Raw genomic sequence first — 22,516 nt, forward strand, 5'->3', positions numbered from 1 at the left:
CAAAGTACATTAATATGCAATGGCCTTAGTTTTGAATTAGGGAATTGAAGCTGGGCAGCACAAAATAAGCATGACATAGCCACACCACCAGGTAGACATCCCCTACAACATGCCATAGAAATGAGTCTCATTGTCAAGCACACTGCCCTATGTTGCCTCACCACAGCAATTCATAATTATTAGGCTGCAAATGTTGTAAGCACGACACATTGTGTGCCTTCAATACTCTAGTTTATCCAGCATCTCCATTTAAGTATTATTGTAGAATACTGTAAGAATGTTTTCAAAGTGGATTGGGGATTTGCTGTAACTTCTTGTGGTAGTTCTGGGCTGTATGTGTACACAGTGTGTTTCCACCTTTGGGGTTTGAAGCCAAGCATATAATGTTAACTAACCACAATCCATTTGTAGTAGTTTATTGAGAAATACTTTTGTTTGATGTGCGCCCATCTGATTTCAAAGTGTAAGCAGCAGTTAAGCTGTAGTGTGTACCTTTGAGTCAGCCATTGTGCATGTGCAGACAACAGTTTGACTGAAGAGTTAGGTGCAGGGAAATAAATTCGGCAATGCTCATTGGGTGCAGACATCTTGCCTGCCTCCCTCTCTGATGTGCACAGCAACATAAAGTGACTTGAAACACAGTGGCTGGAAACAACCTCACTGCATTTTAAGCCACTAATGTGTATACAGTGGTACCTTGGGTTACAGACGCTTCAGGTTACAGACTCCGCTAACCCAGAAATAGTACCTTGGGTTAAGAACTTTGCTTCAGGGTGAGAAATCGTGCGGCGGCAGCAGGAGGCCTTATTAGCTAAAGTGGCAGCTCAGGTTAAGAACAGCTTCAGGTTAAGAACGGACCTCCAGAACGAATTAAGTTCTTAACCCAAGGTACCACTGTATAGCCTAGATAGGTGACAATAAGAAGTCTCTTGTGCCAGGGAACCATCAAAGCACACTGAGGCTCCCAAGAGTACATTGGATCTGCCACACATCTAATGTCCTAAAAGTGCAGCTTTTAGGAGGCAGCCTCATGAGTTAAGTTTGGATCTGTGGGTTCTAATTACCGTATTTTTTGCACCATAACACTCACTTTTTTCCTCCTAGAAAGTAAGGGAAAATGTCTGTGCATGTTATGGAGCGAATGCCTGCGGGTGGCGGGGGGGGGGGGATCTGCTGCAGTCGTGAGCAGAGGATCCATGGTTCCCCTTCCTTCCCTCCTCCGTGGTTACAAAGCATAGATCCACATGGATCCTCAGGATTTTTGCATTGGGCTACTCCAAACTCACTGTCAGATCACATGTCTGTGGCCACAGCATGAACCACAAAAATCATATATCCACTATTTCGTTTAGAATATTTTTTTTCTTGTTTTCCTCCTCTAAAAACTACGTGCGTGTTATGGTCTGGTGCGTGTTATAGAGCGCAAAATACGGTAGGCCTGCAGGCTGAAGGATCCCTATGCCTGCTGTAAAAGTTTGTAGCGCAGCAGAACCTGAATTTTCATTTAACCAATAACCTGTGTTTGGATGTAACTTGTGTCAGGAAGATAGTGTGAAGAAGTAGTAAGGAATCTGAAATGACAAATGAGGCTAGACAAGAGTATTTACTTCCACACTTAAGACTTGGCAACAATTAAATTGGGGGGGGGGGGGAAATGCATTCAGGTGATAAGAATATTTTTTTACAATTGTGTGTATGAGTCAAACAAAGCAATGAAAATTTTAATTCTGGATTAAAGAATAAAATATAGTATCAAATCATCAATTTTGCAGGGGGTTGTTATGACACATATTTAACATGGAAATATAGAAAGTTAGAAAGCCAAGGCAGGAATTCATCAGCTCTTGGACACAGAAAAAAAACATGTTGTAAACTAAATATTTTTCAACATTCACAGTCTTTTTTAGTAACAGATATCACAGGATGCAGTGAAGAGTTTAAAAATACATATGATTATTTTGCATAATAAAATTGGTATAAACAAACACACTGTCACAGTAGTGGGCAGTTCTCTGATGTCAACAGCAGTTGAAGAAGGCATGAGGTGACAAAAATGCACATTACACGATGATGAATCTATTCTAGCATTTTAAAGTCAAGTACTGTGATCTGACATTGATGTTTCTAACATCATATCACTTTCATTCATTTCAATTTCAAAGGTTTCATCTAATGGAGGGGGTGCTTCCGTAGTTCTCCTCTGATGTGGTGCTTCCACTGCCATGATACTACTTTCTTCTAAGGTTTGCTTTTCTATATCAAATTCCAATACGTCCCAAGCAGGTGAAATAATGTTCTTTAATGTCTTCATAGTATGCACATCAAAGTCATAGCATCTTAATTTATCCTTAATTGCAGTTCCTGAAAGAGATTATTAATTTCCGACATGAGATTACTTTCATGTAAAAATACTATTTCTGTCCAGTCCCATAGACTCTTAAAAGACGAAGTTCACTATCTGTAGAATCACAGAATTGTAGAACTGGAAGGGACCACAGGGACCATCAAGTACACCTGTCTATGATTCATTTTTTACTTTATTATTACATTTTTATCCCCCCCCCCCAAGGTGCTCAAAGTGATGTACATGGTTCTGCTCCTTTCCATTTTATCCTCACAACAGCCGTATGACGTAGTTTAAGCTGAAAAACGGTGACTGGCCCAAGGTCATCCAATAAGCTTCATGGCTGAGTAAGGATTTAAACCCTGGCCCTAAATACATCATACTGACCGTAACCTGTAGGTCTTTAGATAATTAAGAATGTGCACAGTAATTCCTATGTCAAGAAAGTTAAACTTCTGTTGGTATTTATTTTATGGAACCGCACCCCCAGTGGCAGCATCATCATTAAACTTTGGCAATTGCAATGGTGAAAGAACTGCATGCAATGCATACTCTACTGCGTAAAGGTAAAGGTAAAGGGACCCCTGACCACTAGGTCCAGTCGTGACCGACTCTGGGGTTGCGGCGCTCATCTCGCTTTATTGGCCGAGGGAGCCGGCGTACAGCTTCCAGGTCATGTGGCCAGCATGACTAAGCCGCTTCTGGTGAACTAGAGCAGCGCACGGAAACGCTGTTTACCTTCCCGCCGGAGCGGTCCCTATTTATCTACTTGCACTTTGATGTGCTTTTGAACTGCTAGGTTGGCAGGAGCAGGGACCGAGCAACGGGAGCTCACCCCATCAAGGGCATTCGAACCACTGACCTTCTGATTGGCAAGTCCTAGGCTCTGTGGTTTAACCCACAGCGCCTCCCGAGTCCCACTCTACTGCGTAGGGAGGAGCAAAACTAATGTTTCCAAAGTTCAACATACAGATTCTTCAGATGAGGCTAAGAAAGATTCCTGTCTGAATCCATGGGGAGCTATGACTAGTTAGTGGTGGACAGCTTAGCTAGACAGTGCTAAGCTAGGTGAACCAATGGTCTGACCTGGTGTAAGCAGCCTCCCTCTGTTTTTAAACCAAGCTGTAATTTCTTACCAAAATAATTTAATAAAGCCATTGACCTTCTGCCTTCTGGGGGGACTCAGCAAATGGTTTACTAGTGATAAGTGTGCCAGTGCTCTTCATGGAAAAAATGTGCTAATGCTCTTCGTGAATGCACAGCCATAGCGCTGTGGGAACATTTGAATAGCTATAGAGCAGTAACAAAATCGCAGCTTACCAATGTAGGCTTCAGAATCTCCAATATACATTTCTATGCAATGTCCAAGCATGGTCACTGAAAACGTATCATCTCTTCTAAGACCGAGGGCCTGATTAAAAAGGACAAATTACAAAATCAAGAAAAGTGAAAGATCATACTGAGCACATCAAGCTTGACACCAATTCCCCCTCCCCAATTTTATAAAGATTACATACTGTATGAAAATAATCAATTGCACTTTCAAAATTTCCCATCAGACTGTGAATGTATCCAATGGAAGAATAAGTAGAAGCATTCTGAGGAATCAACACTAGAGCTTGACGATGGTATTCGAGAGCTTCTTCATACTTCCTATTAAGAAAAACATGGATAAGGATATAATAATAATAATAATAATAATAATAATAACAACAACAACAATAATAATAACCCCGCCCTTCTGGCTGGGTTTCCCCAGCTACTCTGGGCGACTTCCAACAGAACACGAAAATACAATAACCTATTAAACATTAAAAGCTTCCCTAAACAGTCATTTTGGACTCACAGCTGTCCATGGAGGCACAGGTCAAATCTGTATCCAGGGCAGCTGTTTACCAGCTCCATCTGGTACGTAGGCTGAGACCCTATCTGCCTGCGGACTGTCTCGCCAGAGTGGTACATGCTCTGGTTATCTCCCGCTTGGACTACTGCAATGCGCTCTACGTGGGGCTACCTTTGAAGGTGACCCGGAAACTACAACTAATACAGAATGCGGCAGCTAGACTGGTGACTGGGAGCGGCCGCCGAGACCATATAACACCGGTCTTGAAAGACCTACATTGGCTCCCAGTACGTTTCCGAGCACAATTCAAAGTGTTGGTGCTGACCTTTAAAGCCCTAAATGGCTTCGGTCCAGTATATCTGAAGGAGCGTCTCCTCCCCCATCGTTCTGCCCGGACACTGAGGTCCAGCTCCGAGGGCCTTCTGGCGGTTCCCTCACTGCGAGAGGCCAAGTTGCAGGGAACCAGGCAGAGGGCCTTCTCGGTGGTGGCGCCCGCCCTGTGGAATGCCCTCCCATCGGATGTCAAGGCGATGGACAACTACCTGACATTCAGAAGACATCTGAAGGCAGCCCTGTTCAGGGAAGTTTTTAATATGTGATATTTTAGTGTATTTTTTATCTCTGTTGGAAGCCGCCCAGAGTGGCTGGGGAAACCCAGCCAGATGGGCGGGGTACAAATAATAAATTATTATTATTATTATTATTATAAACAGGGCCTTCAGATGTCTTCTAAAAGTTTGGTAGTTATTTTTCTCTTTGACATCTGGTGGGAGGGCGGGTGCCACTACCGAGAAGGCCCTCTGCCTGGTTCCCTGTAACCTGGGTTCTTGTAGCGAGGGAACCGCCAGAAGGCCCTCAGTGCTGGACCTCAGTGTCTGGGCAGAACAATTGAATATTGTTTCATTCACATTATTAGGAAATACAAATAGTAAACAATTGGCCAAAAAAACCACATGGTACACTGGGCTGGTTCAGATGTTAAAGCACCCTCCTAACATGGAAAGTAATCTTAGCAGAAGTTCTCCTGGCCATTTCAAAGAATCTCAGCTTAGCATTCCATGCAAACCAGGAATACTGGTTAAAAACAAACAATGGTTATTTGTTCAACAAGCTAATTTTAAACCATGGGTTATGAAGCTGGCTTTTAAATAAACCACTGGATTCACACTGTAAGGTGAGCGAAGCTGAAATTATTTAAAACTGAAAATAAACTCAGCAGTAGTCTTCCTACCACCTGCATGAGAAAAGAGGAAAGGAGGGAGTGCATGAGCCTGACATTTCTTTATCGATGCTTGTCCTATATGTCCTATATGCTACTAAAACAATGGCTTGGCATTCACGCAAACCAGCCCCAGAATGCAGAAGGAAGGAAGGGAAGCTGTGAGACGACCTATTTGTGTAAGTAGGTGTTGGAAAACTATCTATGACTTTTGAAGGACAATGAAGTATCACATCCTGGCCTCAGGAACTCTATGCAGTACCTCAGGTCTCTGAGCTTTCACTGTTCTATCATAAAGACTAGAAGCTTGTTTTTTAAAAAATGCAATAGCTGAGATGTTTAGAATACCATGTTCCACAATACATTCCATTTCAATATATAATATGAACATGCCAGATGATAAATATAATTAAATGCATACAGAAGGTTTAGTAAAACTGGAATGCCATACCATTTGAGTATAAATACTTAAAATACTAAGTACTGGTAAAAATCGCTGTTCCACTTACTTAAGCTTTCTGCATACATGTCCCAGATTATTCAATAAAGGTTCCCACTTGTCAACCGTCACCTGCAAGACAAGCATCACATCTAAAGACAAAATTTTAATGCCTCTAAAACAAAATCTTGATTGAAGTAAACAAGCTATTCCATTGGCTGATAAAAAAAAATATCAACACCCATGCACCAAAGGATAACTTGTTATTTGAAAACTTTTGGACAATACCATAGGTGAGAAGGTGGTGATCTGCATATGTATTACTTCTGGGATATGGGTAGTTATAAGCAGAGCGCTTGGTGGGATTCTTCAAATGTTGCACTTTGGAGTCCTGCTATCAAACAGCTGAGATGAAATTATGGCCAATTCTATATATCTATAAATAAAAATAAAATACCTCATTTCCAATGGCTTTGATCTTTTCTAACGCATCAAGAAACCACTTTTCTGCAGTTTTCCAGCTGAAAGAAAAAAAGTCACTAAGATAAAACACATTTAGAGGTCTCTGTCTTATGTCTCTTCAAATTAACAACTTATCTATTTTGTTACCTATAGGGCCTTGCGTCCAAAAATGCCATTAACATGCAGCATTGAAAGATGCCTATGGGATCTCTCTCTTTTTTAAAAAAGGCAGAGATGTATGTGTTTTGTTAATGATGCTTACTGTTCCAATGTAAAAATAATTCCCATGAGATACAAAAGCAGTGATAAGTACTTAGCTGTTTTTTAAAAACCGCATCTGATCACTGAAGGAAAAAATAATATATTTCCTAAACTACAGTTATCAGTGACTGTGATAAGTGGTGTAACTGCCATTGCATTGTCAACATGATATAGTTTATATATGAAATAGTTGAAGTCACACATTAATACTAGTACTAAGTTCATCAAGTGCACAAGTGGGCAGTATAATGGTTTCTAGGTTTTGGAGGGGTAGCTAACCAAGAAAGGAAATTATGTGCAGATATCTGGTACAAAGACAACCCAAAGTTAAAAATAGTAACTTACTCTCCATTTTGAAATGCTACCACCCCAACTTCATGCATCACAAAAGGGTCTTCGGGTGCAATACTTAAAGCTTGGCTGAAAAACCGCTCAGCTAATTTTGAGTTGTTGGTCAAGCCGTACTCCAACCCAATATACAGCATTGGCAAATGGCAGCTACAAAAATAAAGAACACGAACAGTAATTAAAAAACAAACCTAAGACATGAGGACATTTAAGGCAGCACTGCATTTCATTTAAACAAATCTTTGATCTATAGTTTTAAAAATACTGCAAACACTTTTAAATGGGGGGGGGGGAGACAGAATAGTTAAGTTTCCTTGTTTTGACAAGCATATCCATAATATTGCACTAGTAACTAATGTAAAGCTTACTTTCTAAGAGAAATATTAATATCGCTGCAAATACTGAATACATCTCTGATGGCAGATGTTTTCCCAGTAAATTATTATTTTTGTTTATTTTTCATTTAATAATTAATACCCTTTGGTTAAGATGGTTTTATTGAACTACATCCCTATTTCCTGGCAATCTAATTTTGACCTACCCTTTCATCAGCTGGGCTGCAGTGAAATAAGCAGCCATTGCCTGGTCATGCTCACTTTCAACTGCAAATGAGTGCCCATATGCAATCCATGCTGGTCCATATGTTCTCTCAAGGGTGGTGGCTTTGCTGAAACATAAAAACCAGGTACGTGAAATAAGAGCCAACGAAACCTGCAATGCTAAACGTAATGCTTAAAGCTGTAACCCTGAAGTACAACTACTTCGGGAATAGTTATTTACTGAAGTGTGCCAATTCCAGTCTTCAGGCATACAGAAGGTTTCCTGGACCTTACTTAGTGCATCAGTGCTAACAGTACAAGGTTTCTTAAAATGGTAAACTTACAAGACAGCAACCCTTAGGACTACAGAAGACAAAGTGAGACTTACCTAAGGTATCTTCTGGCGTGTTCATTTTTATGGCCAACCATAAGATAATAACATCCTACAGCAAACCAGGAGACCTAATGGCCAGATAAAATTCAAGGCACGTTAAAGCACACTACTGATATGACAAGTTTGTATGACCAACTAAGCCAAACTATGGCTTACTGAGACTGTGCAAACATAGGGGCTCCTGGAGAAGAGCTTGCAGCTACATTGCTTTCTCCTCCCTAACCACAAGCAGAAGCCCAAAATAAGCCTTTGTGCAGCAGTAAAAAGGACCAAGGAGAAGGAAGGTGGCTGCAGGCTATTTTCCATGGATCCGGATTGGTAAGCCTTGGTTTGGCTTACTGTGTCATGAAAACAAGGCCAATGTATGGGATCGGTTCCATTTCAAATGTAGGAACATAGTGGGTTCAAGCAAACAACATTAGAAATATGTTCCTTTTTTATCACTTTTTTCAAAAGGTAGCAAAGAGACATGTATCAATTAACCAACCTTTCAGCAAGTGCAACAAGTGCTCTGCAGTTACCAACATTTTATCCCTTTCCCAAAGGAAATGGTTTGCTGGACTGTTTTTCCTTATTTTTGTGGCACGGAGTCCACAATATTTAGTGGCTGAGAAAATGTGACTTTGTTGAGCAGCAGGTATACAATTTGTGATTGCCAGTGCTGTGCGCACTGTGGTTCAACAACTTGTGGATTTGATTCCATGCGTGATGAGTAGTACAATCCCTTCTCTACCATGCCTACTCTATTTGTGAAATTTTAAAGATTGGGGAGGGGGGGTCAAAAGCTAAGCATTTTATGTACCATTAAGCTGAGGAATATTCATGTAGCCTATACAGAAAAGTGGTACTACCAATAAGGCTAACATTATAATAAACTATTCATTACCATAATAATGGTAATAACATTTCACTTTAGATGTATATGGTACTATATGGGTCCTAACCTTTTAAACTTTTTTTTTGATGGCATTCATAGCACATTTATGAAACAAAGAACAGAAGTACAACTTACAGGATTATTTGGGTACAAATCCACCAGTTTATGGGAAAGGTAGAAAAGTTCTAGGAAGAAGAAATATATTTATGTTAAACAATAGTATATATGTAGCAGCTTGTGTTGAATGTTGATAAAATAAAGTGTTATGCCTTTTTGTTCACATTTTTATTGGATTGAAAATGATAATTAGAATAAAGCTGTCAACTGTTTCTCTCAAACTATCCCATATAATATATTCTTATGTTTTCAAGTCTATTTTCAAAGGCGCTCATTCACAAGTCATGCTAAGGCAAACTATGGTTTACCAAAACCATGCAAATGTGTTGGCTCTTGAAGACGACGGGCACCTGTTTTGCTTCTTGACAGTCCTTTAACCATAGTATGGCATGGCAGCCATGCCAGGGTTTAGCTTAGCATGCATGTGAACCCAGGATTGTGGCTAAGGTCTCCACATTAACCATAGAGCAAACCTGGGCTAGCGATCATGGCTAAGGAGGAAAGATCTTAAATCACAACCCTGCATTTGGGTATCACCATGGTTTAGCTGTTACATGCTAAAAGTTCTGGGTAGGGAGCTCCAGGAGCCAGGACATTTGTGAGGTCCTAATGAGTCACAGTTGGCTTACCATGCCATATGAACCAGGCCACTGACAGCCACTCTAGCCTGGTTGGCATCTTAACATAAAATATTCCGTAGACAATTTTTATTTAACATGTTATGGTTTAGTATAGTAGCTTTTGCATTTAGTAGTGTGGTTTCCAGTTTTCTTTACAATAGGAAGCCAACTTTGTCACTAGAAACAAGGGGATCAGTAGTCCTCATCCCTTGGGGTGGACCTTCCACTTAGCAAGATTTCACATTTCATTTAACTATTTTCCACTACGGATGACTCACTGTTACAATTTTTTTCCTGGCTCTCCACTGAAAGCATACACATTTCTCCTTTAAAAATTAAAAAATTGATTTTAAGAATTGTATAATATTAACTACTTAAGTAGCATCTTAATAGCTGCAAATTATAAAGGCATAAAATGCAAATATACTGTCTAACAGGATGAATAATTTTCTGCCTTTAAATGAGAAAATGGACTCATTTCTACTGCAGAACCAGCAGAAATGTGTAGCAGGAAATCATCAATGAAAGAGTGAAATATTGCTGTATTAATTTTAGTTAATATCAAATCCATCATATATGGATTAACACACAAATATGGGTCCTTATGCTTTCTTTATGACTACCCATCAATATCTGTCTACAAAATCTCATATTTTATTTATTTATTAAGGCTTGCCTTCGATGCGGCTTGTCTAGGAGAGGAACAGAATTCTACCCATGCAGCAGGACTTCACCTTCTCTTGCTTCCTCCTGCAGGTTCCCTTGCATCCTAAAATTCTGCTCCAAAAAGCTGAGACACGCCCCCCCAGAGCAGATTTTGGGGGTGTGCAGGAGGAAGGAGATGAGGGTTAAATCCTGTTGTTCTGTGTTGAATTCTGGCCTATGCAGCCAATCCTTCCTCCAAGTGGCAAGCCATGGTTCTCTCTCCTATACTATTTTATTTTCGCAACCACTTTGTGAAATAGGTTAGGCTGAGATTTAGAGACTAACCAAGGCCACCCAATGAGCTTCAGGGTGGAGAGGAAATTTGAACACACAGCTCTAGAACCCTGGTCCTTGTTCTACTCACTACACCATGCTAGCTTTTAACTCCTGAATTAGAGCTGAAAGGCCTATTCAGGAGTCAATGCAAAATATAAATAAATAAATAAAAATAGACCAGGAATCCCTTTAAAAATAATTAATATTCAATTTGTATTAAAACACCTTCTCACCATTTGCTTTATTCAGCTCCACAAGTGTCCCAATATGCACAGGTAAACAACTGGCATGGAATGGATCCTTTTCCATTACTCTAAAAATAAGTGGAAATAAAAACCCTCAAGGGACAGTAACTTAATAAAAATTGAGGCGCAAATAGATCATTGTTCTTGCAAAATATGGTAGAATTGCTTATTACTTTGTATCCTTCCCATCATACAAAGTACTCAGAGAGGCACTAAAAGACTGTAGTTTTCAGCTCCAGATATTAAAGCCCCTCCCCCAATTTTTTTAAAAAATTAGGAATATAGAAAGGTGCCCTATACTGAATCAGACCATTAATCCATTTAGCTGAGTATTGTCTACAATGACTGGCAACAGCTCTTGAGGGTTTCAGGCAGGAGTCTCTCCCACCCACACCTGGAGATACTGGGAAACTGAACCCAGGACATTCTGAACATGAGGAACTGAGCCACGGCCCTTCGCCGCTGGGGAAAGAAGATTAGACTCAGCATTCGCTCACTGACAAATGTTATCTGTGAATACAGTCATACCTCAGAAGTCGAATGGAATCTGTTCCGGAAGTCCGTTCAACTTCCAAAATGTTTGAGAACCAAGGTGTGTCTTCTGATTGGCTGCAAGAAGCTCCTGCAGCCAATCCGAAGCCGTGGAAGCCGCGAACGATGTTCAGGTTCCAAAGAACATTCACAAACTGGAACAATCACTCTGGGTTTGCGGCATTTGGGAGCCAAAACGTTAGTCTCGCAAGACGTTCGACTTCCAAGGTACGACTCTACTATTTTACCTTGCTAGACATACTGTACACTTAAAAACACATTGTGTGAAAAAGCTTTCTTTGTGCCCTGCTTAAAGTTATCCACTTCCAAATGCACATATTTGGTAAATGAATAGCTAAACCCAGAGCTGGGGAACCTGTGGCCCTCCAGATGTTGCCAGACCACCATGGATGAAGGAATGGATGAAATTTAAAGACTATTTAGTTAAATTTAGTTAAATATGCAAAGATAACTTAATTGGAAAAACTTGCAAATATCAGATAGGCTTAGGATTTAAATATGTGATGTTAGAGAATAATATGTTTAAAGTTAAAATGAAAAGAAAGAATGATGTTAAGTGATTAAGTTAATTTTATGAGAAATTTGGTTTTGGAAAACTGTTACAATGATATACACTGAAACTCAGCCAGGGGACTCGAGGAAGTCATTTAACAATGCTACTAAGATTGGATTAAGTACAGTTAAGATTTATATTTGTTTGTTTGTTTTAAAATTTTGGAAAATCAATTAAAAAATTGGGGAAAAAACCAACCCAACAACTTGCACTATCCCCAACTACTGTCCATGCTGGCAGCAGTTTATGGGAGTTATAGTCCAGCAATATCTGGGGGACAAACCTCCCCAACCCTGATCTTATCTCATCAAAACTGTCATACAAGACACTTCAATGCGCCGAGCCCCAAACATTTATCCCCCAAACCTTTAGTAAAAGACTGAGAAAAGGCTAACAGGCAAGGTGTAAGTGATACAATGACAGCTGGTGGGATTCCAAACAATAGCGACCAACAATTAACACATCCAGGCTTTACATTCATCTCCGCTCTATGAAAAGATGCTTTCAGTAAAGAGTGAACAATTATCTACTGGCTTCCACAATTGAGTGGTTTCAAATAAATGCTATTTCGTAACAGGCTGATGATATATGTACTCACAGAGAAGTGAGCTTGTAGCACATCTTGAAATCGCAGTTATAGTAATGCCTTTCTGCTAAAGACACGACGACATCCAGATTATCTTGGAGACCATCTACAGATTCAGGGATCAACGTTTCACTGGGTTTATTATACTGAAAGAGAGAAGAAAGGTCAATAGAGAACCATGTGGTTGCTCAGATCCATAATACCATTATTGCTAGAGGGCAATGACATACCTCCTCCCGCCCCTATTAGACTTTGGTTCAGAAGCTTCCACTTTGTCTGGAAAGGTGGCAGGCAAGACCTAACAAGATAGCAAGAACCAGCAAATGCATTTTGCTCTAACACCTTCTTTTCAGATGGATGACGGAGTATCCATTAAACTCGGTTCTTAATCCAAACAAGGCCATGCTGTATCACCTATCAGTTGGCTTACTGAGTGCCCTGAGACAGGGTATCGACATTTAAAAAAAACACTGTAAAAGCCTCATAAATTCAAGCAGTCCTATTGTTAAGGGTGGCAATGGGGGTGGGTGGGGGTGGGGCGGAGATTGCCATCCTTTCTGTTCACATGAAAGACAATCTACCAGCATCATTCCGTTCTTCCATGGGTCTTTGTTTCTACAATAATAGCCAGATTGCCTGAATAGACCTATATAGTTTAGGAGGTAGTCTTCTCACACAATGAGGGTGGGAGTAGGGAAAGAGCATCTAGAGCTGCCCTTCCTGCTATTCATATCAACAGCTACATTTTACAATTAAGGTTCTAAACTGTGTAGGGAGGCTTCATGAGTATAGCAGACTTGCTGCTGCAGATGTTTGCCCTTCAATGCATGACAAGCGGCAGGGAAATGTGATGGCAACACAGTGAAAGGCGCATAGCTAGCGAGAGCATCTATGCTCTCCACTGATGAGGTTCTAATTGTGTGAGGAGCAGAATACATACATAAGGCTACAGAGTTTTCCAAATGATAATCTGAACCTGATCTTAGCTTCATATTTTGAAAACTGTTTCCATTATAGCCATTATGACCCTTCTAGAATTACTAAATATACATAGTATATCATATTTGGATACACTGAAAGCTTTTGAGGGGTGAATTCTGATTGATTGATTGATTAATAAATAGTATGCAAGGTCACAATAACTGATGCAAACTGCTAAGACACAAAAAGAAGCAAATTGTAGGTGCTAAGATGCAAAATATAGGCTATTGGTTACATTAAAGTATATGTAACAGAATGTTATCAAATTTACATTTGAATCAATGTAGATTTCTTTTAAACTACAGTACTATTACCTTTTTTAATTTGTTCTCAAACAGAAAATGTAGCAATACTACTTCTTCTTCTGTGCACTGTTTTCCTAGAGGTAGAGATTCCAGCAGCTCTTTTTCTGAACACATCAGTTACAAAAGTGAATTCCAGAAGAATGGTAGAGAATAATAAAAACACAATAAAACATCAAACATTAAAAACTTCTCTAAATAGGGAGGGTAAGTGATACAATATACTTCGTGGCATTGTATTTGTATGGTGTAATTCATATGGATCAAATTACACATTGTTTGGGATGAAATTTTCCATATTTGTACAATGGTATAAATGTGGTGCGTTATTTCACTGAACATGAGATTTGCGGCAGGAGCAGTGCTCAGGTAAAAATGTTTCAACTGCTACCACATACAGCATCATAAAACATGTTCTGACATACAGTCAATCTTTCTAGAGAATTAGGAACACTCTGCTACTTCCTATGTATGTTTACCTGTCTTTGTCTATTCTGCTGGGAGCTGCCCAGAGTGACTGGGGAAACCCAGCCAGATGGACAGGGTATAAATAATAAAGTTATTATTATTATTCTATAAATATGTCTCCAAAACTTTTAGAACCTGTGCTTCCCTTCTGAATTTCCTCTGCCCTGTGCCTTTCTCCTCTCTCCTGTCCTGCAAATCTTACAATCTGACACCAATAACACATTCCAGAAGTGAGCATGTGGAGTTATGTGCCATCATATGCAGTTATGTACCATTGATAGATTGGGTTGGAAAATAGAAGGGGAAAAGATTTCCCCCCTAAAAATCACATTCAGCAGCACTTCCTTTTCGGGATGATAAAATAGCAGAGATGTGAATCACCGTCTTTTTTCCCCCAGGGAGGCATGAGATCTTAGCTGGTAGGGTCGAAGGTTCCTAGAAATTCTCTCTCTCTTCCTGTAATTCCTTCTGCCTTAGAAACACCATACCCAAAAAGGGAGGCTTGCTTCATAATTTAATAATGACCGCTCACCACTTATAACGGGGGGCGCCTTTTGCGTGGACGCGTGCAGCCCTGGATCTGGAGTGGCCCCATCAGCATAGGCTTTGCCTTCCCTCAGGTGGGATACCTGGAGGTCCCCGCCTACCCCAGTGAGTTGTCCAATCCCACCTGGGGGAAGTGTTACCAGGGAAACCAGGCCAGGTAAGGGGAGGGATTACCTGCTCACACAATAGAGGGTGGATCTTAATTGGTAATCCTCACTTGGCTCCAGAGCTTCATAATTTAATAAACACTAGCCTATTCATTGCAGGGAATGGTAGGGAAGCAGGATGACAAATGGCATTCATACACCAGTTTGAAGGCTGTATTTTATATTCGGACTGATGAAATGCCTATCATTATGGCAGAAAAGAAGTAAAAGAGGATTTGCAGGATCACCATCAGTGGGGGAAGGTACTGCTGGTTTTACCCCTAACTGCAGCATTGCCTTCAAATTCATTTTCATGGGGGAAATAAAACGTACTTTAGCCATTTGCTAATACAAGGAAGGGAAAGTAAAGAGTACCGCATTCACGGGCGCAACTGAGCTGAGGGCTACCACACTGAGCATGTTGCTATCACGTGATGGCAGCAGTGCTGGCTGAGGATCCAGTAGATCCTGTGTCAGCCCAGCCTTTCCTCCACAAAAACACCCTGCTTTGGAGCATTCTGAAGTCTACAGCCACTAGGAACACCACTGCTGGCATCTTCCATCCAAACTCTGTTTGGATGGGCACACAAGGATGCTCCACGGTGACCGGACTTCCCTGCCTGTGGCAGAGTTGCTTCATTAGTGGAGGCTGGTGGCACCAGACAGTGCTGGGCAGAGGGACACCTCCACTTCAAAAACAAAACATTAAAAACCTCCAGCAAGGAAGATTGTGAGTTTGAGCTGCTCTGTCGGCTTTGGAGAATAACCAGCAAAATTTATTTATTTTGAAAACTGGTATCTCTAATCAACGGCTGATATAATTTAATATTTTGTTGATCAAAACAGTTTTTTGGACAAAGAGAAATAATGTTTTAAAACTGGAGGGGTGATGAGAGTTCTCCAAACCTTCTTCTGCTGTCAGCATATGGTGTGATGTTAAAAGGTCAAATGCTTCGAAGCAGTAAACATCGAGTTTCAAGGCCTCTTTGTAGCTGAATGTTGCCAGGGTTCTGTTATCAAGTGCATCATAGATCTTCCCACGCAAAAGGCAAATAGAGCTCTTGATCTGATGGGAAAGGATAGGTGGAGGTCAGAGAAGGAATTGGTGTTTGCAGTTTGATTCTGAGCACAAATTAGAAACAAACAAAAAAATGCATTTTATTCATCAGATTGGACCATTCACACTGCATCATACTTCATAAAATTCATAGTTAAGTGTGTTATACATCTGTACAGTGGTTAACCATGGCATAGCCCATGAGGTGTATACTTGATTCATGTGTGTCTTTATTTATACAAACACAAACCTTTTAAAGATGAAATACTGTTTTTACAAAGCCAAAATTTAAAGACATAACACAAGGCTATTGCAAATTAACATCACCACAAAGCCTTCTAGTTACTTTTCCTGCAGCCCTGAATACATCATATGCTTACATTAATTTATATCTGTCAATATGTTACTCACTGAAGATTGTGAAACCTCCCAGTCATTGGAACAGTCCTTTGGACCACTTTCATCCTTACAATATTTTTCAAACAGTCTTTTGTTGATCGGTTCTTCCATGTCAAGAATATCAAGAGCCTGTTGATATTCTTTTGCAGCATACTGCACAGAGAAACTCACAAGTTATGTTATGTTTAAAGTGGCAATGCAAAAAGTAATATTTTTTTTAAGAGCTCATCCACCAGCAGTCTTACATAACTCATTCTGAACAACAACTTTACACATATAAACACACATACCACTTTTGGTTGTTATACAGGCATACAAAGTCTAAACCCATCTCAACCTCAACGTCCACAGAGTTGCCTTTTTTTTTTTGTTAGTTTCATTTAGTCCCTACATTCTCTATTTCCCTTTAAACCTTTGCCACCATACCATGACTAGCTTTCTGTGCTTATTACTTTGTTCTTCTGTTTCCCACAGAGCTGTATTTCCTATTGGGCTTACTGGCGAGTTGTGCCAGGGCGCTGGCCTCTCAGGGGCGCCACAGTGAGTGGGGGAGCTGCATGGTTTTGCCGGTGGCCTCCCCTTTCCCTGCATGCCTGCCAGCTGTGCGCTGTCAACCATATGGCTGGGGAGCATGCAGCTTGCCTCCCAAGCCTCCACAGGAGGAGAGCGATCCCTGCAGAGGCTTAGGGTGGAAGCTGCGCCCCACCAACTATATGGCTGGCAGGTGTGCAGCTTCCTTCCCAAGCCTCCGTGGGAGGACAGCAATCCCCACAGAGGCTTGGGGAAAGGTCAACAACTCTGGGAAAGGGGGGGGTAGCACCGGAGGGATCTTTGAACAATGTGCCAGATATGCTTAAGACGGCCCTGGTTTCCCACCCTATTCCTACTGCATATTATTTAGATGTGAGCTTTCAAGAAAGGAATGTGTGTTTCCTTTATTCAATAGTGTTAACTGTCCTGAATCTTCAATAAGCACAGATTTAAAATAATTGTAGCATTTAAACTACCATTTGAATTGCAGTATTTTTTAAGCTAGCAGTTACAAAATAGTTCAGGTTTTCACATTTCTATCTCAGCTGCAAATAATCCCTTCTGCCATGTGATTTTCTTATACATACTGGCTGCTTAGTGAAGAATCATTCTAATGTAAGTAAATACTTACATGACATCTAGCAGCAAGGTATCGACATGCCTCATATAACTAAGGGAGAAATTAAAATTGTTTAAATCATTTTGCACTTTGAAAAGGTATAACTTTTTAAAGAATAAAGATGGTGATGCCTGACATAGCATTGTGATTCTTATACTTTGTACTTTCAATTTACAAGTCTGTTTCTCATATTTTGTCCAGTTCCTTTAATACATTCTGCATGCCAAGAGTCAATTCTTTCATTGCCTTTCTAACTGAACTGCTCTCTGTCATCTTCTTTCTGCCAACATAGATCCTGCTGACTTAATTAATCTTGAAAGAATCCTATTTATCTATGTATTAAAAGAAAGAAAAAATCTAGGAAACAGAAGGAATGTTTTCAATAGAAATTGTCTTATGCTACTTTGCTTTTCTGTAATCACTACCCCACCGCTGGCTTCAGCAAGACACCTGTCAGCAAGTTAGCAGTTTATGTTACCACTTCTATGCTATTTATATTTCTTAATTTACTCCCATTGCTTCTACAGCACTGCAGTATTGGCTTAACTGCTATCAGCACCTACAATTTCAATAGTTCCTCATGTTCCATTCCATCTTGTCCCCATTTGGTGCTTTGACTATTTTCTCATATGTTACCTATTTCATAAATTATTACAGAAGGTGCAGCAACCAGCACGTCTGACAATGCTCGACTTAGCAACCTGTACAATAAACCAAAAAGGCTAAAATGGAAGAAACAAGACTGGTCTGCAGTATCTTACCTTATCTAGTTTTCTTGACCTAAGGGCATGTGCTGCCCTGTGGTACTGAGCTGTGAGGTAAAGACACTGAGCCAGCCAATAGATATCCTGTGGGTCTTCTAAAAATGAAATAGCCACACAACTTTATTCAATATGATCCCCCACAAAACTCATGTGCTTTATCTTGCTTGTATGGGATACATTTTGTTCACAGCACGTTAAAAAAACAGCAACACTTAATTTACCAAAAGCAAGTATTTCTATAATTGATAAATTAAAGAACAATAAAAAAATCCTATCTTTGTCAACCTGAGAAAAATGTCTAAGCACTAAGTTAAACCAACCATTAGAATTTTGCATTGCATTTAACAGTCTTTTAGACAGAAGGGTATAAACAATGGCCACATGACTGCAATTTTGGAGATAATGTGCATCAGATACAAGCATTACAAACATTTACTGGGGAACTAGATATACTACCCTGTCACTTTTTTACACCAATGCAAGCCAGATTAGAGTTACTGTACCCCAATGATGGTGAAACACCACAATGTTGGAAGTTTTTATTCATATAATTCAGTTATGGGAAATCTCTGGATGTGGACCTGCCATACCTCCTCATTTGGCCCACCAGCAGGTTTCCAACAAGTCACACCCTCCTGCTCTGCACGTGATGCTCTATATATGACATCAGTTGTAGGGCTGGTAAATATTTCTCTCCCTGATAAAAGCGGGATTTGCAAGCACAACCCATCACCGATCAGCTGACCATGAGTTCCTGTAAAGCGCTGCACTATGCAAGTGCTGTTGAAAAGCTGATCATTGATTTTTGCAAAATGCTGTGCCTTTGCCTGTGCAGTTTGATTTCAAACTGTGCTGGCAAAGGAAAATGGGTCCCCTGATGTCACTGTGACATACAGTAGTTTGGTTTACAGGTGGGCAGACCCACCCACCTGTCAAGCTTTGCCTGCAGGTGGTGGAGCAAGTAAGGATCCATCCTGCTGGCTTGATCCAGTTTCCCACCTCTGCTGTAAATACAGTACTTCAAAGGTATCAACCCAAGCAATCCAAGCCTGAAAGACATGTCATGGTCATTCTGAAGAAAAATAAACACAATATAGGAAAGGGAAATTCATTTAGATGACACTTCACAGAAATAGTTTTAGAAAAGGTGACTGCTCTATAATTAAAGTTAAATATGTAACTTACCATGAGACAATGAAGCTACTTTATCTGCCCAAAACAGAGCACTTTGATACTGTTGCTGTTTTTAGGAGCAAAGAAAGAACAAGTATTACACATGTTTTTCCTATAACAAATTGTATTGATTACATTTGGTTCCCACCCTTTATCCAAGGGACTCAAGGCGACATATATGGTACTCTCCCCCGCTGTCACCTCCCAGTTTTATCTTTTTATCTACTCTGTGAGGTAGATTAGGCTGAGATAGTGTGACTTGGCTCATGGTCACAGAGAGAATTTTATAGATGAGTGGGCATTTCAACCTATGTCTCCTCAGTGTTTCTCTAATAAAACTGGATTATTGCATATACAAATAAGCAATGAACTTTTACTTGTCCACCAGGAGAGAACCAATCTGGTATTATTATATATACAATCCATTTGATCATTTTGCAAATGAGGAATTGAAGCTAAATGACCCACCCAGAACTATCAACACTTTGAGACACTGAACTATCGCCAAGAGAAGGACTGTCACTTTATATTGGAAAGGTCTCCTGTACGTTTAACTACAGCACGATGGACAGAAACTGTGCCACTCACTGAAACCACCTCTATCCGCTAGGAAAGGCACATAGCTTCTAACAGGTAAGTAATGTGGCGGTGGAAACCCGGGACTGGTAGGGAGAAAGACAAGACAGGTGAACAATAGGTGGAGCCAGAGCCAACAACAGCAGGCACATCTAGCTAATTCTAGTTTGATAGAATCATAGAACCTGTAGAGCTGGAAGGGGCCACGAGGGTCATCTAGCCCAACACTCTAGCCGGGATTTATGTTGGGGAGGCAGGCTTTATGTTGGCGGGCGGGGCAGAAACCAAACTATTAGTTACCGGTAAGTATTTCTACTCATTTACAGTGGTATTTTGGGTTACATATGCTTCAGGTTACAGACACCGCTAACCCAGAAATATTATCTCGGGTTAAGAACTTTGCTTCAGGATGAGAACAGAAATTGTGCTCTGGCGGCACAGCGGCAGCAGGAGGCCCCATTAGCTAAAGTGGTGCTTCAGGTTAAGAACAGTTTCATGTTAAGAACGGACCTCCGGAACAAATTAAGTATTTAACCCGAGGTACCACTGTACTTAAAAGGGAATGGTGTGGGTTGGGGGATAAGGTATTTATTTTGCAATGCAGATACTAATACATGGGGCTTCTTTTGCAGACAACTGCACTCAACTTGTGATAATCAGAGTACAGTGCAAAGTTCTTAACCTGAAGCACTATTTCTGGGTTAGCGGAGTCTTTAACCTGAAGCATATGTAGCCTGAAGCGTATTTAACCCGAGGTACCACTGTACTTGATTTAGGTCATGACTCCCCTGCAATGCAGGAATCATTTGCCCAACGTGCGGCTCGAATCCACGACCCTATTAAGATCTACAAGGGCAACACCTTAGGAAGTGGCAGCTGACTGCCTGCACCAACCCTTAGGCTGGCTGCAAGTAAGAAGAAGGCAGGCAATTGTGGGGGGGGGGAGGGTTTGAGAGGAGGGTGAGCTGAGGCTGAGCTTCCCGTCCCAAAAAGAGTGGGCGTCGGTGGCGGCTAAGGAGCGACGTTGGGGACCCCGAGAGAACGACGTGGGGGGGGGGAGCGTCTCCCCACCTTTCTCGCCTTGGCTCACCTGGTCTATGTACTGCCTCACCCGCTTCCGGAGGCGTTCCAAGTTCATTTCCCCGCACAGACCCCTCGGGGGAAGCCGGCCGGCCAAGCCGCCGCCTCGCCTCGAGCTCCTTCCCGTTAAACAACCGCCGCTCGCGGCTCCTCTGACAAGGTCCGTCGGCAATAGCGCTCCCCCGCGACATCGCCTCTGTGCAACAGTCATAATTGCACCCTCGGAAACGCTGGTCCTGCGCGCGACGTTCCGGCAGTTCCTCGAGGCGTGGAAAATACAAACCGCTTGCGTTTTTAAATTTGCACTGAGCGAGCTACGGGGGCGGGGGGCGGGGGGCGGCGTAAGTATTGTTTAGGCGGGCGACGGGGTTATTGATATTTGTTTTTCCGTATCCCCCCCCCAGATCCTTTGATTTATGTGGAAATATTGGTTTGTTAATATTTATTTGATGGATTGATTTATATACCGCCCTTCATCAGGGTGGTTCACAGACAGGGCCCGATTTAGGTTTGATGAGGCTCTAAGCTACTGAAGGTAATGGGGCCCTTTATATGCCCAGCTGTCCTTTGTCAACAACAAATTGTCGCTGTTTTTTGTGTTGAATATATGGTAATTTATGGACCTTACAGCTATCTAAAGCCATTTGCACATAACAAAATAATGTAGTTTTTATTTTATTTGTTTTTTTATCTTATATTTTGGAAATGTACATCCAGTGGTTTTTTTCCCCTTCAAATTTTTTGGGGGCTCCCAAGAGAGTGGGGCCCTAAGCTATAGCTTGTTTAGCTTATACGTAAATCCGGCACTGTTCACAGATAGAGGATAAAAAACATGAAGTAAAACAGAACAGCAAAATGATAACACCACCACTATTCCCACAGACACATATTTAAAAAAAGGCTGTGAGGATATCAATTAGCAAAAGGCCTAGTTAAAGAGGAATATTTTTTTGCCTGGTGCCTAAAGACATAATGAAGGCGCCAGGTGAGCCTCCCTGGGGAGAGCATCCCACAAATGGGGAGCCACTGCAGAAAAGGATCTGTTCTCGTGTTGCCACCCTCTGGACGGTTTATATGGGGAGAGGAGGTCCTCAGGGTAATGCGGTCCTGAGCTCGATTCGGTTGTGTACTTTTGATGTGTTTTATTTATGGTTTATCACTACTTTTGTCCTGTTTGTGACTACGTGAATCTTTTTATGTTGTAAACCACTACGAGCGAGGTTTTAACTATGGAAAGGCGGCACACAGATAAAAGACTACTGTCAGGACAGGATGAAAGAATGAAGCAAGTCGTGGCTTAATAGCAGCAGTCCCAGAAGGATGTGATGAAACCAGTTGGTGATAAGATTCTAACTCCCATCATCCCTGATTACTGGCTATCTAAGGCTGATGGAAGCTGGAATCCAAAAACGTTTAGAGAGGCACCAGTGCCCCATCCTTTGTGGACCCATTTTCTACAACCAAGTCTATTCTAGTTGTTTTGGTAGCAGCCCT

General features: G+C 41.1%; 1 protein-coding gene across 2 annotated transcripts; it reads right to left on the bottom strand.

Annotated features, from left to right (window-relative positions):
- Window positions 1-1,584: 1,584 nt before the first annotated feature.
- Window positions 1,585-21,199, bottom strand: CDC16 (cell division cycle 16). Of its 2 annotated transcripts, XM_081858127.1 has the most exons (18): window positions 21,033-21,199; window positions 19,379-19,433; window positions 18,191-18,288; window positions 17,442-17,480; window positions 16,292-16,432; window positions 15,730-15,889; window positions 13,676-13,770; window positions 12,393-12,526; window positions 10,678-10,757; window positions 8,862-8,911; window positions 7,844-7,917; window positions 7,458-7,583; window positions 6,914-7,066; window positions 6,303-6,366; window positions 5,916-5,977; window positions 3,862-3,997; window positions 3,665-3,755; window positions 1,585-2,361 (listed from the first exon to the last, which is right to left on the bottom strand). In XM_081858127.1, the coding sequence occupies exons 1-18, from the start codon at window positions 21,078-21,080 to the stop codon at window positions 2,096-2,098; spliced, it is 1,872 nt and encodes a 623-aa protein (XP_081714253.1). In that variant the 5' UTR covers window positions 21,081-21,199; the 3' UTR covers window positions 1,585-2,095. The 2 variants fall into 2 exon arrangements, with proteins under 2 accessions (XP_081714253.1, XP_081714254.1); XM_081858128.1 differs by lacking the exons at window positions 19,379-19,433; window positions 21,033-21,199 and adding an exon at window positions 19,123-19,265.
- Between the last annotated feature and the right edge of the window lie 1,317 nt (window positions 21,200-22,516).

Source organism: Podarcis erhardii, assembly GCF_964252035.2.
Source record: "Podarcis erhardii genome assembly, chromosome: 4".
Classification (NCBI taxonomy): Eukaryota; Metazoa; Chordata; class Lepidosauria; order Squamata; family Lacertidae; genus Podarcis; species Podarcis erhardii.